Source organism: Scardinius erythrophthalmus (assembly GCF_964197995.2).
Source record: "Scardinius erythrophthalmus genome assembly, chromosome: 23".
Taxonomy (NCBI): Eukaryota; Metazoa; Chordata; class Actinopteri; order Cypriniformes; family Leuciscidae; genus Scardinius; species Scardinius erythrophthalmus.
Window position 1 is genome coordinate 24,147,940 of NC_138243.1, and position 14,641 is coordinate 24,162,580.

The 14,641-nt window shown below is 38.1% G+C and overlaps 1 protein-coding gene across 1 annotated transcript in view; it reads right to left on the reverse strand.

Moving 5' to 3' along the window:
• The window catches only part of LOC308683454 (uncharacterized protein), a 31,313-nt gene extending 17,130 nt beyond the window's left edge, over positions 1–14,183 (reverse strand). Inside the window, 41 exon segments of the mRNA XM_081353924.1 lie at positions 1,674–1,685; positions 1,890–2,021; positions 2,128–2,340; positions 2,344–2,451; positions 2,535–2,705; positions 2,792–2,917; positions 3,000–3,203; positions 3,337–3,645; positions 3,764–3,888; positions 4,369–4,534; positions 4,640–4,823; positions 4,907–5,103; positions 5,196–5,314; positions 5,530–5,656; positions 6,700–7,089; positions 7,174–7,264; positions 7,355–7,500; positions 7,589–7,765; positions 7,872–8,114; positions 8,205–8,460; positions 8,547–8,683; positions 8,779–8,902; positions 8,985–9,102; positions 9,211–9,298; positions 9,401–9,465; positions 9,565–9,865; positions 9,958–10,128; positions 10,216–10,365; positions 10,462–10,580; positions 10,803–10,941; positions 11,024–11,179; positions 11,181–11,311; positions 11,405–11,468; positions 11,609–11,701; positions 11,867–11,969; positions 12,141–12,168; positions 12,275–12,431; positions 12,510–12,653; positions 12,748–12,966; positions 13,940–13,979; positions 14,102–14,183. Of these exon segments, the coding sequence (XP_081210050.1) occupies positions 1,674–1,685; positions 1,890–2,021; positions 2,128–2,340; positions 2,344–2,451; positions 2,535–2,705; positions 2,792–2,917; positions 3,000–3,203; positions 3,337–3,645; positions 3,764–3,888; positions 4,369–4,534; positions 4,640–4,823; positions 4,907–5,103; positions 5,196–5,314; positions 5,530–5,656; positions 6,700–7,089; positions 7,174–7,264; positions 7,355–7,500; positions 7,589–7,765; positions 7,872–8,114; positions 8,205–8,460; positions 8,547–8,683; positions 8,779–8,902; positions 8,985–9,102; positions 9,211–9,298; positions 9,401–9,465; positions 9,565–9,865; positions 9,958–10,128; positions 10,216–10,365; positions 10,462–10,580; positions 10,803–10,941; positions 11,024–11,179; positions 11,181–11,311; positions 11,405–11,468; positions 11,609–11,701; positions 11,867–11,969; positions 12,141–12,168; positions 12,275–12,431; positions 12,510–12,653; positions 12,748–12,954 (5,991 nt within the window). The 5' untranslated portion in view covers positions 12,955–12,966; positions 13,940–13,979; positions 14,102–14,183.
• Between the last annotated feature and the right edge of the window lie 458 nt (positions 14,184–14,641).

The window sequence follows — 14,641 nt, forward strand, 5'->3', positions numbered from 1 at the left end:
TGGTCACACTAGTAGTGACGTCATTGTTGTCGCCGGCCAATACGATTGCAGTGATTATACTGAACTTCAGTCATTAGTCATGCTGAGGCGTTCCCCAAAGTGTCTCAGGACATAGTGTCTCGTTCCCTGTTCTCAGGGAACAAGAGTTACAGTCATAACCCGAGACATTTTTGAACGATTGTGCGCAGAGAGATGAATCCTTTCGTTCTCATGCGCTGTATCAGATGTTCTCTGCTTTCTGCAGGAACTATTAGATAAAGGTAGAGCCTTTTCAACAGTAAAAGTTCATCTCAGCTTGTCATTTGGGGCTGGATTCAGAAACAATAAGCTAGCACCCCTTAATACAGTATAACGATTTATGAGGGTGTGCGACGGTTACTTCCGGGTCACTGATTTACAGTGTCTTTCTTTAAAGTCAGCTTTACTGTTTGCTCTCACTACATCAAAGCGGGTGAGTGAATTACACGCTTTGTCTGTACATTCTCACTGTATGCGGTTTTCAGTGGGTGGATCGAAAGTTACACTGAAAACTAATCCAGAGTTTATTCCTAAAGTCAATGAGACATCAGAAGCACACCTTTTTCTACATCAGAAGAAGAGCGGTTAAACTATCTGTGCCCGCACATACGTGCAGAGGATGAGTTTGTTACGAAAAAGCAGTCTTCGTCTCTTGTGCTGACAATTATAAGGGGGGACCCATTTCGTTTTACCACTCTCTCACTGAATGGTAAACGCGATTGTAATGTGTTACAAAGACGCAAAAAATTACAATATTTATCAGGGCTTCGAGCTCACTCCAGGAATGGTTACCTCTTGGGCACTGTTCAGGGGTGTCTATTTAGGACATTTGGAGCTGGGCATCACCGCAAACATTTGAGAGATATTATAGACTGGATGTGACTGAGCCATCTCTGGCTCATTCAGTGCTTGGTGTGGGAGCGTTGTGTGATACATCATAGTACTCCACACGTGTCATTCACTCATATTTTTGTATTTCAGAAAAACACCTTGTTGCTTGCTCATTATAGGTTATTATATTTTAAATGCATGCATTATATTATAAATGAATTAAATTATATTATATGAAATATAATAATTATAATATATATATATATATATATATATATATATATATATATATATAAAATATATATTATAATATAATATAATTTAATGAAAATGATAAATGTGATAGATTACAGATAGCTTTTTCCAGGTATTATATTTACTTTTTAGATCTCTGGATCATCTGTAGAGGATTAATTGTGCTAACTGGAAGGCTAGTTCACAGAATATTGCAATAGTCAATAACATCAGTCCAGGGTGGAAACTTTATAGCGAAAACGTTTGAGCGAATGCATTCAGTAAACATGAGAATTAAATTTTATGAAACCTTTTGAACTTTTATGGAACCTTTAAAGGGGTTTTGAACTAAATTTGTTAGTTCAAATTTGGTTTCAAGACACTCTTGATACTCAGCAAACTTGTAATGTGAATAATAAGGTTTAATAATCATATAGATCCGATATTAGTGTTGTACTAGTGTATCTTGTTGAAAAATCACACAAAGGCTAATTATTTGCTGAAATAAACAGTTTTATTAAGAAAGGTACTTTTACATTAAACATTCATATTATATGACTTTAATGCTCCTTTCAAGTGTGAAAGATTCATTCTTCTTTGACCTGGGAAAGAAGGAAGAGTTAAACATTAGTCTTATTAACAAAAATTTTCTTCACTTTACATAATGAAGAGAATACAGATGTGCAAATGTCTTACAGGATATGTAACATCAGCAAAATAAAATTATTATAGTTCCACTACTACGTCTAAGAGGTAGTTCATATATTTGGATAAACAAGTTGAATACATAATCTACTTAGTCTAACCTTTCCAGCATCACGGCTCTTTACTTTGAGCTTGTTGACCTGAGACTCAGAAATGTCAGCACGCTCCTCAGCCTCCTCAAGCTCATGCTGCACCTTCCTCAACTTGGACAGGTGAACATTGCCTTGCTCCTCCTAAAGGTTTTTTTTTTTAAATATGGTTCACGTTTCACGTTTCATCAAATTAGCATTCCAATATAAATAATTACAGTGTCAAAATGTTCAATTCGATTTTACATACCGCCTCTTCAGACTGCCTCTTGTAGACTTTGACCTTCAGCTGCAGTTTGTCAACCAAATCCTGGAGTCTGGTGATGTTCTTCTTGTCCTCGTCAGTCTTCAAAAAAGACACATTTACAAAATTAAGCATTGATCCTTTACTAAAAATAGGCATTGTCAGTGCATACACTATTATACAGACTCTTTTGTCTGAACAAACTTGTGAGGAATATGGTCATACCTGATAAGAGAGCTCTTTCACTCTCCTCTCATATTTGCGGACACCTTTAATAGCATCAGCTCCACGTCTCTGCTCAGCTTCAACTTCAGCCTCAAGCTCACGGACCTAAAGAACATTTTTTTTTTTTCAAACAAATCATAATATAACATAGTTCACCTTGCCCATATCATAACTATAAAGAGGCTTACTCTGGACTCCAACTTCTGGAGTTGTTTCTTTCCTCCTTTCATGGCCAGATTCTCAGCCTCATCCAGACGGTGCTGCAGGTCCTTCACTGTGACCTCCAGATTCTTCTTCATCCTCTCAAGGTGAGAACTGGTGTCCTGCTCCTTCTTCAGCTCTTCTGCCATCATTGCAGCCTTTTGCATTAATACAGAAAGTCATTAGATCCACATTTTTTATGCAAAATGTATGTAAGCGTCTTATGGCAGCTACTGTTTCTCACATCAGTAATGGCCTTCTTGGCCTTCTCCTCTGCATTTCTGGCTTCCTGTACAGTGTCATCAACTTCACTTTGGACATGAACAAGGTCAGCCTCAAGCTTCTTTTTGGTGTTTATGAGACTTGTGTTCTACAAAATGGAAAGCAACAGTTTGAACATTTTGAATGATGCTCTCAATTTCCTTAATTTCAGGGAAACAATATGCCCTTACCTGAGAGTGCAGCAGCCCAACACGCTCACTGATATCCACCAGCTCTTGTTCAGCCACTTTGCGGCCTCTCTCTGTCTGCTCCAGAGCAGCTCTAAGCTCCTCAATCTCAGACTGCATCAGAGTGTTTCTGCGCTCCACCATGGCCACCTGCTCCTTCATGTCTTCCTGTCCTCTCTGGGCATCATCAAGGTGCAGTTGGGCATCCTGAACACAACAATAGCTTTAGAATGAGCTTTCGATGTGATTTCTGCTAGGCTGTCCTTACCATATGTTAGATTATTTTAAAAAAAAAATATGAATGCATCCCAAAGTCAAAAAGAAGAATTCCTATGCATACCTTGAGTTGTCCCTGAACGTTCCTGAGCTGTTTCTGGGCCTCAGCAGCCTGGCGATTGGAGTGGCTCAGCTGAATCTCCATCTCATTAAGGTCTCCCTCCATCTTCTTCTTGATTCTCAGGGCATCATTCCTGCTCCTGACTTCAGAGTCCAGAGTGCCCTGCATGGATTCAATGACTCTCTGGCTGTTCCTCTTGATCTGCTCCATCTCCTCATCCTTCTCTGCAATCTTCCTGTCAATCTCTCCCTTGATCTGGTTTAGCTCAAGCTGGACACGAAGAATCTTGGACTCCTCATGCTCCAGTGTACCCTATGAAAAATAAAACAACATTTAAATATAAGAATGAAAATACACAGTGTGTTGATGAATACAACAACACAGTATGATGGTTCTAGCAAGAATTCCATATTGATCTCCAGATACTCACTTCAGCCTCTTCCAGGGCCGTCTGAATCTCTGACTTCTCAGTCTCCACTGTCTTCTTGGCCTTTTCCAGCTCATGGATGCTCTTACCAGTCTCACCTAACTGCTCTGTCAGATCTGAAATTTCCTCTATAGAGAGAAAAACATATAATATGTATCATAATCCACATGCATTAATCATTTGTGCTTATTTTTTAATGTTCACTGAGAATTAGAACATGTAAAGGGATAGTTCACCCAAAAATGAAAATGTTATCATTAATTAATTACTCACCCTCGTGTCATTACAAACCCGTAAGATTTTCGTTCATCTTTGGAACGCAAATGAAGATCTTTTTGATGAAATTTGAAAGTTTTCTGTCCCTCCATAGACCGCTACATAATTGATTCTTTGACACTTCAAAAAGGTTATAAAGAGATCATAAAACTAATCCATATGAATTGAGCTCTCAGATTTAATCAAAAAGATCTTAATTTGTGTTCTGAAGATGAACAAAAGTCTCACGAGTTTGGAACAACATAAGGGTCAGTAATTAGTAAAATAATTTTCATTTTGGATGAACAATCCCTTTAATTTTTTTTTTTCGAATTTAACGGTTTCATTCTTACGCTGCAGATTCTTGTTCTCTCTCTTGAGGGTCTCCAGATGATCCAGACTCTCCTCATAGGAGTTCTTCATCTTGAACAGTTCAGTGCTGAGTGAACGAGCCTCTTTCTGGGCACCTTCCAGCTCGGCCTGACCTTCCTCATATTTCTGCTTCCATTCTGCCAGGACCTTTGGTGGAGATATTTTAGGATAGAGTTTGTTTAAAAAATGTTGAACAAAGCCAATTCCAGCAATACTTTACAAAGAGAATATAATATGACTACAACTGTTTACCTTGTCGAAGTTCTTCTGCTTCTTGTCAAGGTTGGCAGCCAAACCATTTGCTCTCTCCACATCAATCATGAGGTCCTCCACCTCACCCTGGAGTCTCTGTTTGGTCTTCTCCAGAGATGCACATTTGGAGTTTACGGCCTCAACTTGTTCCTCTGCCTCTTGGAGACGCTGAGCAAGCTTCTTCCTGTTAAGTAATACACATTATTTTTAATTCTAATCTATAAAATAGCTGTGAGAGTTAGGAATATTATACAGCGATATACATACTTGGACTCTTCAAGCTCCTCAGTGCGCTGGATGGCATCAGTTTCATATTTGGTTCTCCACTGAGCAACCTCACTGTTGGCCTTTGACATTCCCCGCTGCAGCTCAGCCTTTGCCTCCTGCTCTTCCTCAAACTGCTCACGGAGCAGGTCGCAGTCATGACGGGCAGATTGCACAGCATGGGCCAGTGCGTTCTTAGCCTAAGGGACAAAGTCGCATAATATTATTGTATTATTGTCTCTACAGTAAAGTAATTGACAAGTATGTGCATGAATTGATTATGCTGTATTACCTTAACCTCCTCTTCAATATGCCTCTTAAGCTCCTCGATTTGCTGAGTGGAAGCTTGTTTGCCTCTGGTGAGCTGAGAAACCAGAGCCTCCTTCTCCTCCAGCTGACGGCCAAACTCACCTGTATAGATTTAGATTCACTGTGTCAGACTTTTCTATGTCTCTATCAGTTTATTTAAAAACAAATGGATGTAAGATTGTATCAGTGTTACAGTCAGAAATTTACAGCTGAACAATCTTAATACACTATAATTTTTGATTAAGTATTGTTGATAATTATTGTTAATTATTGACATTAATTACTTTTGATATAATATGAATTTGTTCATGAGTTACCATTTTCAGTTTGAAATCTTGCACTTTGAGTACTGAGATCATTTAACTGACGAACGTTCTCATCATTCTTGGACTTAATTTCACTAAGTTGGTCCTCAAGTGTGCGGCACATCTTCTCAAGATTGCCCTGCAAATACAAAAGTCATTAGATATTTGAAAGAATTTCAAGACTTGTTGTATGTGACCCGTGCTGGCAAAATGAGTCACAATGAGCACATTTTAAAAAAATGAGTTATTGTTATTTACTTTTATTCTTATCAAAAAGCCTTCATGTATGAAGATGTATGAATAGTTGGAATCAGACAAAAAAGGACTGTGCTACACCTATTTGAAGTCAATAGAGTCAGCAAAGTATATTTTGAGAAAAATCTAGTTAAAGTTTTCTGAAGGATCCAAAACAAAATCACCCAGCAACCATACCTTAAAATCCATGGTAATACCACCAAATGTGGCACACACCAAATCAAAACCAAATGTCTATAGGTATCTTTCCATGATACCACAATTGTTTGATTAACATTAATGAGACAGCAGCCTGTATATTGAGACCTACTTTAGTGCACGTATCTAATATAATGTTACATAGCAGATGTTTTTCCCCTACAGTTAACCAAACGTTCACTTAAGGCATAACAGATAAGGTTTACGTGAGTATTCGCCAAGACAGATATTTTGAAATACTGCAATTCTGTGGACATGTGTATATTGGGATTGCGTGCTGTCTGAGAGGCGTCTTTGTGCTTTGTGTTGATCTGTCAGTCAGTGCAAGTAAGATCATTTTGTTTATATCAGCATGAGTTTAAAAATCATATTTCATTGGTTCAGACTTAAGCCATCGAGAATTCGCTATGAATATTAAAACTTGTGCTGAGGGGAAGCACCAGTCGTTGAGAAGAGAGTAAAGAAAATTTTGTCATGGATTATTAGAACAAAGGAAAGATTTAGGAAGGTACACCTCTCAGAAAAAGTAAAAATAAAGATCATTTTAGATGTTTAATTGCTATTTGGAGCATTGGGATCGCTAGAAGAGGGCTTAATGAACCAATTTTTGTGAATGAAAATGAAATTCGAACAAAATTTACATTTTCCTGTAGCTCGTAATTAGAACATGCGTATTCCGACACATTTTGCCAGCATGGGTCACATATATTCTTTAGAATATTTCCCAACCTTTGCTTTGGCAACAGCTTCCATGTTGCTGGAAAGATCATCAATCTCCATTTTGAATTCGCTCTTCTCTTTCTCAAGCTTCTGCTTGACACGCTGCAGGTTGTCGATTTGCTCTCCCAGCTCGGCCACACTGTCTGCCTGCTTCTTGCGGAGGGCACCAGCAGTAGCTTCATGCTGGAGGGTGGACTCTTCAAGATCACGACGCAGCTTCTGGAATTCAGCTTCACGCTTCTTATTCATCTCGATCTGAGCAGCAGTGGCTCCTCCAGCCTCCTCAAGCCTCTCACTGATCTCCTCAAGTTCCCTGGAGAGATCAGCTCTCTGCTTCTCAATCTTGGCACGAGCAGCGCGCTCAGCCTCGATCTCTTCCTCCAGTTCCTCAATGCGGGCCTATGGTGGTAAGTAGTTCATTCGATTTTTGGTTATCTGTATTTGATCATAATGATGTAATGTTTGAAAAAAATCTCAAAATACCTGAAGCTCCTTGATTTTCTTCTGGAGTTGAGCACCTAGAGATTGTTCATCTTCAATCTTGCTGAGCAGCTGGCTTGTTTCAAAGTCTTTCCTGTTCAACAATAAGTACTTGTAAAAAAAAAAAAACATAACACAACAATAAAAATTTTCAATGTTTTCAAAGATTTCCTGCTTTAATTACTTTTTAATTTTTTCATCAGATTGCTGCTTGTCATTCTCCAGGTCCATGACAGACTCTTGGGATAATTTCAGGTCTCCTTCAAGCTTTCTCTTGGTTCTCTCCAGGTCCATGCGGAGCTTCTTCTCTTGTTCAAGGGAACCCTCAAGCTACAGGACAATGATATATAAAATATGTTCACAGCAGAAAACAGTTGATTTGATGAATTAATATAATTAATTTACATAATCAACTTACATCATCAACTTGCTGCTCAAGCTTTGTCTTGGCTTTGGTCAGGGTGTTGACTTTGTCCTCCTCGGCCTGAAGATCATCCAGTGTCTGCTGATGTGACTCTTGGAGGGCTTTCTTCTCCTTCGTAAGCTTGGCAATGCTCTCATCCTGAGCTGCCATTTCCTCAGTCAAGTTCTTGACCTGTAGGATTTTTTGTTCCAAGTAAACTTAAATATTACAATTCATATTCTAAATCAATATATAAAATAGAGATTAAATCTAATCTTAAACCAACTCAATCTCTAACCTTATTCTCAGTGGCATGTTTCTCCTTCTCCACTTTAGCCAAGGTGAGCTCCAGGTCATCAATGTCTTTCTTCAGCTCAGAGCACTCATCCTCCAGTTTCCTCTTCTTGGCCGTCAGTTCAGCATTGATTTCTTCCTCATCCTCCAGTCTCTCAGTTGTCTCCTTGAGTTTAGCTTCAAGTTGGATTTTGCTTTTAATCAGACCCTCACACCTCTCCTCAGCATCTGAGAGACCCTCAGATTCCTGTTAGTAAAATAGATTGCTATTTCATTGGAAACAACCTTGCTCATTTTTAATGTAGCCAAAATTCAGTTAATCATAAAATATACTCACAGATGCTACTTGCAGCTGCAGATCATTTTTCTCTTGCAACAGTGATACCATCTTCTCTTCAAGCTCCTTCTTTTTGGCTTCAGCCTTAACCAAAGCCTCTTTGCATTTTGTATAGTCCTCTTTCATGTTTGCCAGCTCCTTCTCAGTTTCGGCACTCTGAAGCAGAGGCTTAATCTTGTAGTAAACCTTCATCCATGGCCAGTGTTTGACATTCATGAATGAACGGATGTTGTATTGGATGGTGTAAATCGACTCCCTGTGAATAATTCATCATTAAATGGCATAATCATTATTAAGTTTGCAGTTATCATTGATGTCATATTTACTCATGACAATAATCACCTCCTCTCTGTCATTTTCACATACTCCCTCCTCATCACGTAGCCACGACAGAGAGCCTGAGTCATTGTGACCAGAGCAGCCAGTTTCTCATCACGCATCTCCTCAAGAACACCCAGAAGACCAGCTTTGAAGAACACCTGAATTTATGTAAAACAGTAAATCAAAATATATTGATTTAAACTGTATAAGCTAAATGACCATGATCACTGAATCTTTGAAATTTGTAAAGAACCTTTGTATGTCCAAATCTGTAGTCGTCATGATTAATGTCGATGGATCCCAGGAGTTTCTCACAGGCCTTCTTGTTATCCATAAACTGTCCTTCTGGGATAACAGCGGCATTCAGCACCTTGTATCTGTGGAAAATTTATCAAAATACTTCATATCTTTTAATTAGGAGCCTCCTAGGAAATGTTGTTTTCATGTGGTCCCATTTACCTCTGCTTAAAGTCACCATATTGGATTCTGCTGGGGAAGCCCTTTGTGCAGATTCTGATACCCTCCAGAACACCGTTACACCTCAGCTGGTGGATAACCAGAAAGTTCTGCATGAGACCTAAAACGAACAGTTTACACCATGAACTTGGTAAATTAACTTCATCATATATATTGAGAACCAAAATATCTGTACGTTTTTTTTTTTTTTTATATATATATACTTTACCTGGAGTCTTGGACTCATTGGGAATCAGGCAACGCACAAAGTGAGGGTGAGTGGCCCTCAAGTTGGTCATGAGTTTGCCCAAGTTCTCCTGTGGAGAATAGAAAAAGTTTGGCATGCTTTGTATTTCTTTATTTTCTTTTTTTTTTTCTAAAATAATGCAATATTGCTGTTATGTCATCTCTATACATACCCTGAACTGGGAGGACACAGTCTGCATGGAGCCACCCTTCTTCTTGCCTCCCTTTTTAGTATTATCTATTGAGATAAAAATACAAAGGAACATGTATAAATGCAAAAACAAGAAAGTTAGTTCAAAACTGAATCCAAGTTTTGTTAAATAGATTTTTTCTTTACCCTCAACAACAGGTGGGTAGAGAGTAGCCAGCAGTTTGACAGAAGACTTCTGGTACAGCAGCAGAACAGAATCATTCAGTGGATCCTTGTTCTTGTCCAGCCAGCCAGTGACATTGTAGTCCACAGTTCCAGCGTAGTGAACCAGGGAGAAGTGGGCTTCAGCCTTGCCTTTGGCAGGCTTTGGTTTCTCGAAAGCTTTGTTCTTGCCAAGATGCTGATCATATAGCTTGTTCTTGAATGAAGTGTCTGAAGCCTTGGGGAACATGCACTCCTCTTCAAGGATGGAGAAGATACCCATGGGCTGTTTATAAAAGAATGTTGTTTATTGTCAAAAATTGGAGATTTTGAGAATAGGATAAATGGAAATTAATAAATTCATAAACCATTGATAACCTTCTCAATGAGCTCAATGCAAGAAGCCAAGTCCATGCCGAAGTCAATGAAATCCCAAACAATGCCCTCCTTCTTGTACTCCTCTTGCTCCAGCACAAACATGGTGTGGTTGAAAAACTGTTGCAGTTTCTCATTGGTGAAGTTGATACACAGCTGCTCCATGCTGTTGTACTGGAGGACAAAAAATGACAGAAACATTTACTACCTTCTGAATATCATTCATTTTGACATAAAAAGAGATAAAAGAATCATTCTTACATCAAAGATCTCAAAGCCAGCAATATCCAGCACGCCAATGTAGAAATTTCTTTGTTGTTTTGTGTCCAACATCTGGTTGATACGAATGACCATCCACAAGAACATCCTCTCATAGATAGATTTGGCCAAGGCGCTAACAGAGTTGTACACCTGTAAGTAGAATAGAGTGGATATTTCATTCTGCTTCTGCAATAATTAGCCAGAATTTGAGGTTAAACACATGGCATGCTGGAAATGTTACTATACCTGTTGCACGGTCTGACCTTTGGTCACATACTCATTTCCGACCTTGACTCTGGGGTAGCACAAACCCTTCAGCATTTCAGCAGAGTTCAAACCCAGAAGATAGGCGATTTTGTCAGCCTCTGTTAAATACATTTTAAAATAAATTATCTTTGCTCTAAAGTCTTTTGTGTAAAATTATAATAAATCAGGCACTAGGTACTTTCCCTTTTATTTTTAGATTTATTGATTTGCACGCAACTTCTAGTTTATATTTACACTAAACATTTTATACACAGTTTCTGTTATCAGCAAAGTCAGTGCAATGGTTACTATTTTAAAGCCCAGGATAACACAAGTCTCACCCTCATTGCCATCAGGCTCAGCCTGCTCCTCACGCTGCTTCTGCTTGAACTTCATGTTACCATGATGAATTACTGCTCCAGTGAACTTGTAGATGCCCATTTTCTCCTCATTTGTGAAACCAAGAATGTCAATAGCTTCCTGTAAATTACAGAGAATAATAAAATATATGATTTGCCATATTTAAATAGAATATGTCAATATTCAAATAGCAATGACTCACATCAGTAGCATCCAGCTCAGCTTTATCATCAATGCTGGCCACTGTGATCTGACCTTGACTGCACATGGGGAAGTCATAGGGGTTGGTGGTGATGAGACACATTTCTGTAAAATACACAGCATTAATGAAAGAGCATCTTACAATATTATCTGAAACATTGAATGAATGAAATACTGTATGTGCACCTACCAACAATCTCAGGCTTATGGTTGGTCATCATCTGGAAGAAGATGTGGTAGCCTCTCTCATCTGGAAGCTGGAATGACACTCTAGACTTCTCCAGCAGATCTGTTGAGAGAATGTACTTGAGTCACAATCATCTGAAGAGTGACAGACAAAGACAACTGTTCAGGATGGATCAATGAAATCATGTCCACCTACATGTCTCAATGTCAGCACTAGCCAGTTTTCCAGTGGTGCCGAAGTGAATTCTGATGAATTTACCCTGTTTAAACCATAAATATAAATAATAAATAATAAACATAAATAATAATTATTATAATCTCTTTATAGAAAACTGTGTTCAGTAAAATTTAACACAACTGACCATCTGTACTGTAAATAAACAGTGGGTGGTTAACTTACAAAACGAGAGGAGTTGTCATTTCTCACAGTCTTGGCATTACCATAAGACTCAAGCAGAGGGTTGGCAGCAATGATCTGGTCCTCAAGAGAGCCCTGTGATGTTTGAAGGGTTTTCATTTATTTTCAATTGTTTTTCTATTTCATGACTAAACACAATTTATAGGCATTTCACAAATTCACATATCGTATAGTTTGTGAGATGAGTGTAAATCATCATCTTTTAAAATAATATATATGACATAGTTTTGTATCTCGTACCTTTATTTTACTGGCCTCTTTCTTGACACCTGACACTGCAACTGTGGCAAAGTACTGGATGACACGTTTGGTGTTCACAGTCTTTCCAGCACCAGATTCTCCACTGGTTTGTAAGAGATTAGAAGACAGAAGATTGAAAGACATTTAGACTTTTCAATGTATATTCAATCTTTGTTCAGTCTTAAATTCTATTTTGTAAATATCTCCATAAATTTTCCATCTATGTTATACTTTTCTTTTTTGTCATGGTCTGAAATTAAATTAAAATACTTACGTAATCAGGACAGACTGGTTTTCTCTATCTGTTGATTGAAATTTGTAAAATATCTGGTAAATATTTATTATATTAACATCAACATCTAATTCATCTTATTGAATTCTATAACATACAATTCCATAATATCTTACCACACTGCATGAACTGATATGCGTTGTCAGAGACAGAGAAGATGTGGGGTGGGGCCTCCATACGCTTTTTGCCTCTGTAGGCAGACACCACTTCTGCATCATACACTGGGAGCCACTTGTAGGGGTTCACAGTTGCGCAGAAGAGTCCAGAGTAGGTCTGAAATGAGCAGAGACGTGGTCAGATTGCAACAACACAGAAAAAATGAACTTAAATGCTTTATATGTCAGAACTTACGTAGATCATCCATGCAGCATAACGCTCTTTGAGGTTATACAGCACAGAGGCTTCATTGAGATGGGTCATCATGGCCATGTCCTCAATCTTGTCATACTTGGGAGGATTCATTGGGTAGACATCTGCTTCCTTAGCAACTCTCTCCTATAAATTTGATAAATTAGATATTAGATATAAAAGAAAACAATGTAATGAGTAATTTAATGAGTATCTACATGAAATGGAAATTCAAATTTACCTCCTGAGTGTCAAGCAAAACAACTGTGACTTTGTCACCGTCTCTGCTCTTGATTGTTCCCTTGAGGTACAACTCTTTGACATCAGCCACATAGCAGGCAGCCTTGGCATCAAACGGTTTGGCCTGAGCCTCCATTCTCTCCCTCTCAGGCTTACGAAGGTAAATGGCAGCTTTGCCATAAGCGGCCATCTCCGCGTCTGTACTCATGGTGGCGGCTTACTAAAGAGAGACTTATCCATTACAAATTTCATAAATATTCAACAAAGGCAAGACACAAAGTATAAACACATGAATTGTGTTAGGAGAGAGGCATATTTCTAAGTGTAGGCTTACACATGAATACAGACACATAAAACAATACTAGATAAACATTTAGATAGAAAGCAAGAAGCGTAAGGGGCCCATTAATGGCAAAAATGTCGATTGAATATGTCTTTCTGGTGATGAAATTGAAATGCTGGTGTTAGGGGATGGCACATACAGTACAATATGAATTGTGGCATATATGAAGTTTCAGGACAATACAGAGATTTTCACTGCCGACTATGAGTCTCACTTGTGGTCTCTCTGCCTGAGTGCATCCTCCTGCTACGAGTATGTATGAAACAGACAAATATTTCCTGACAAATATTAAGAAATTTCTGTGACAGATTTGGTTTCATTATATTAACTTTTCTAATGATTTATATTTATGCAAATCTCATGATGGATTATGATAGCAACACTGCATCCCAAGTTTGAATATAACCAGACAATCAGTTCTGTAGTTTGAACCAATTTCATGTTTTGCTCTATTATAGCATCATCAATTGACCCTTTCCCGCTTCTTTTTCTGTTTCCTCAGACTGAGTCTGCACAGAAATGTGTCAAATGTCCTCTGCATTTGGGCCAAATTTATATAATTTTCCCACAAGAGGTTCTATGGGCTCTCATAGACTCAAAAGTGGAAGAAAAACAGAATACAATACAACACAATAAAAGCGAATACAATAGGTGGTATATTTGGCACAAAAATGAAGGGTCAATGGGACCCCTTCCTTAAATTCATCTTACTAATACATTTTAAACACATTTCTTTGTAAATAAATTACAGGTTTTTAAAAACAGCATGCTTCACCAGTTTTCATCTATAATACAGACTATAACAACTGTTTTCCTCTACCCTAATCCACACACTGAATCATAAACTCACTTGTCTTTTGTCCTTGAGACCAGATGAAATGTTCACTACCCTTGGATTAAAAAAAAAAATATTAAAATGTATTAATATAAATAAAAACACAATTACTTTGAGTACAGACGCATAAGTGATGATGTTAAATTCCTTTCAGTCACAGTCAGCACAGGCTCTTACCACTTGATGGAACTTCTGAGGTCTTCTCTGCATCTCTTCTGGTCTACCCTCTTGGCTTTTATAGAAGTTGATCATGCACACTAAGCAGAATCTATACATGGGCAACCTCATATATTTTGATATATGATGCGCTTTCTTGAAACTTTTATTGCTTCAAAATATATAGGTCACAGCTTCCATCTCAAAGTGCATGTGTATTAAAATTATTTATTTTTAGACTATTAATATCTTACTTTGACATATGACACACACTGGAGTAAATAAATCCTTTTTTGGGATGAGGGGTACATTCAGCCACCCCTACCCCTCCCCCTTTTTTGAATCGGAAAACATTTCACCTTTTCACCCATGGAAGTTCTTGTTGAAGGCTAATATGGCAGCAATTGGGACACAATAAACAATAAAATATGTTACAGATCTGACAAGATATATTGTTCAAGAATATAGAAAACCACTGTTAAATATGTCTAATAAACTGAAAACACACAACAAGTGTCAGTTTTTCTTTGTAGAAGAAAGCCAGTAGTGATAAAATGGCAC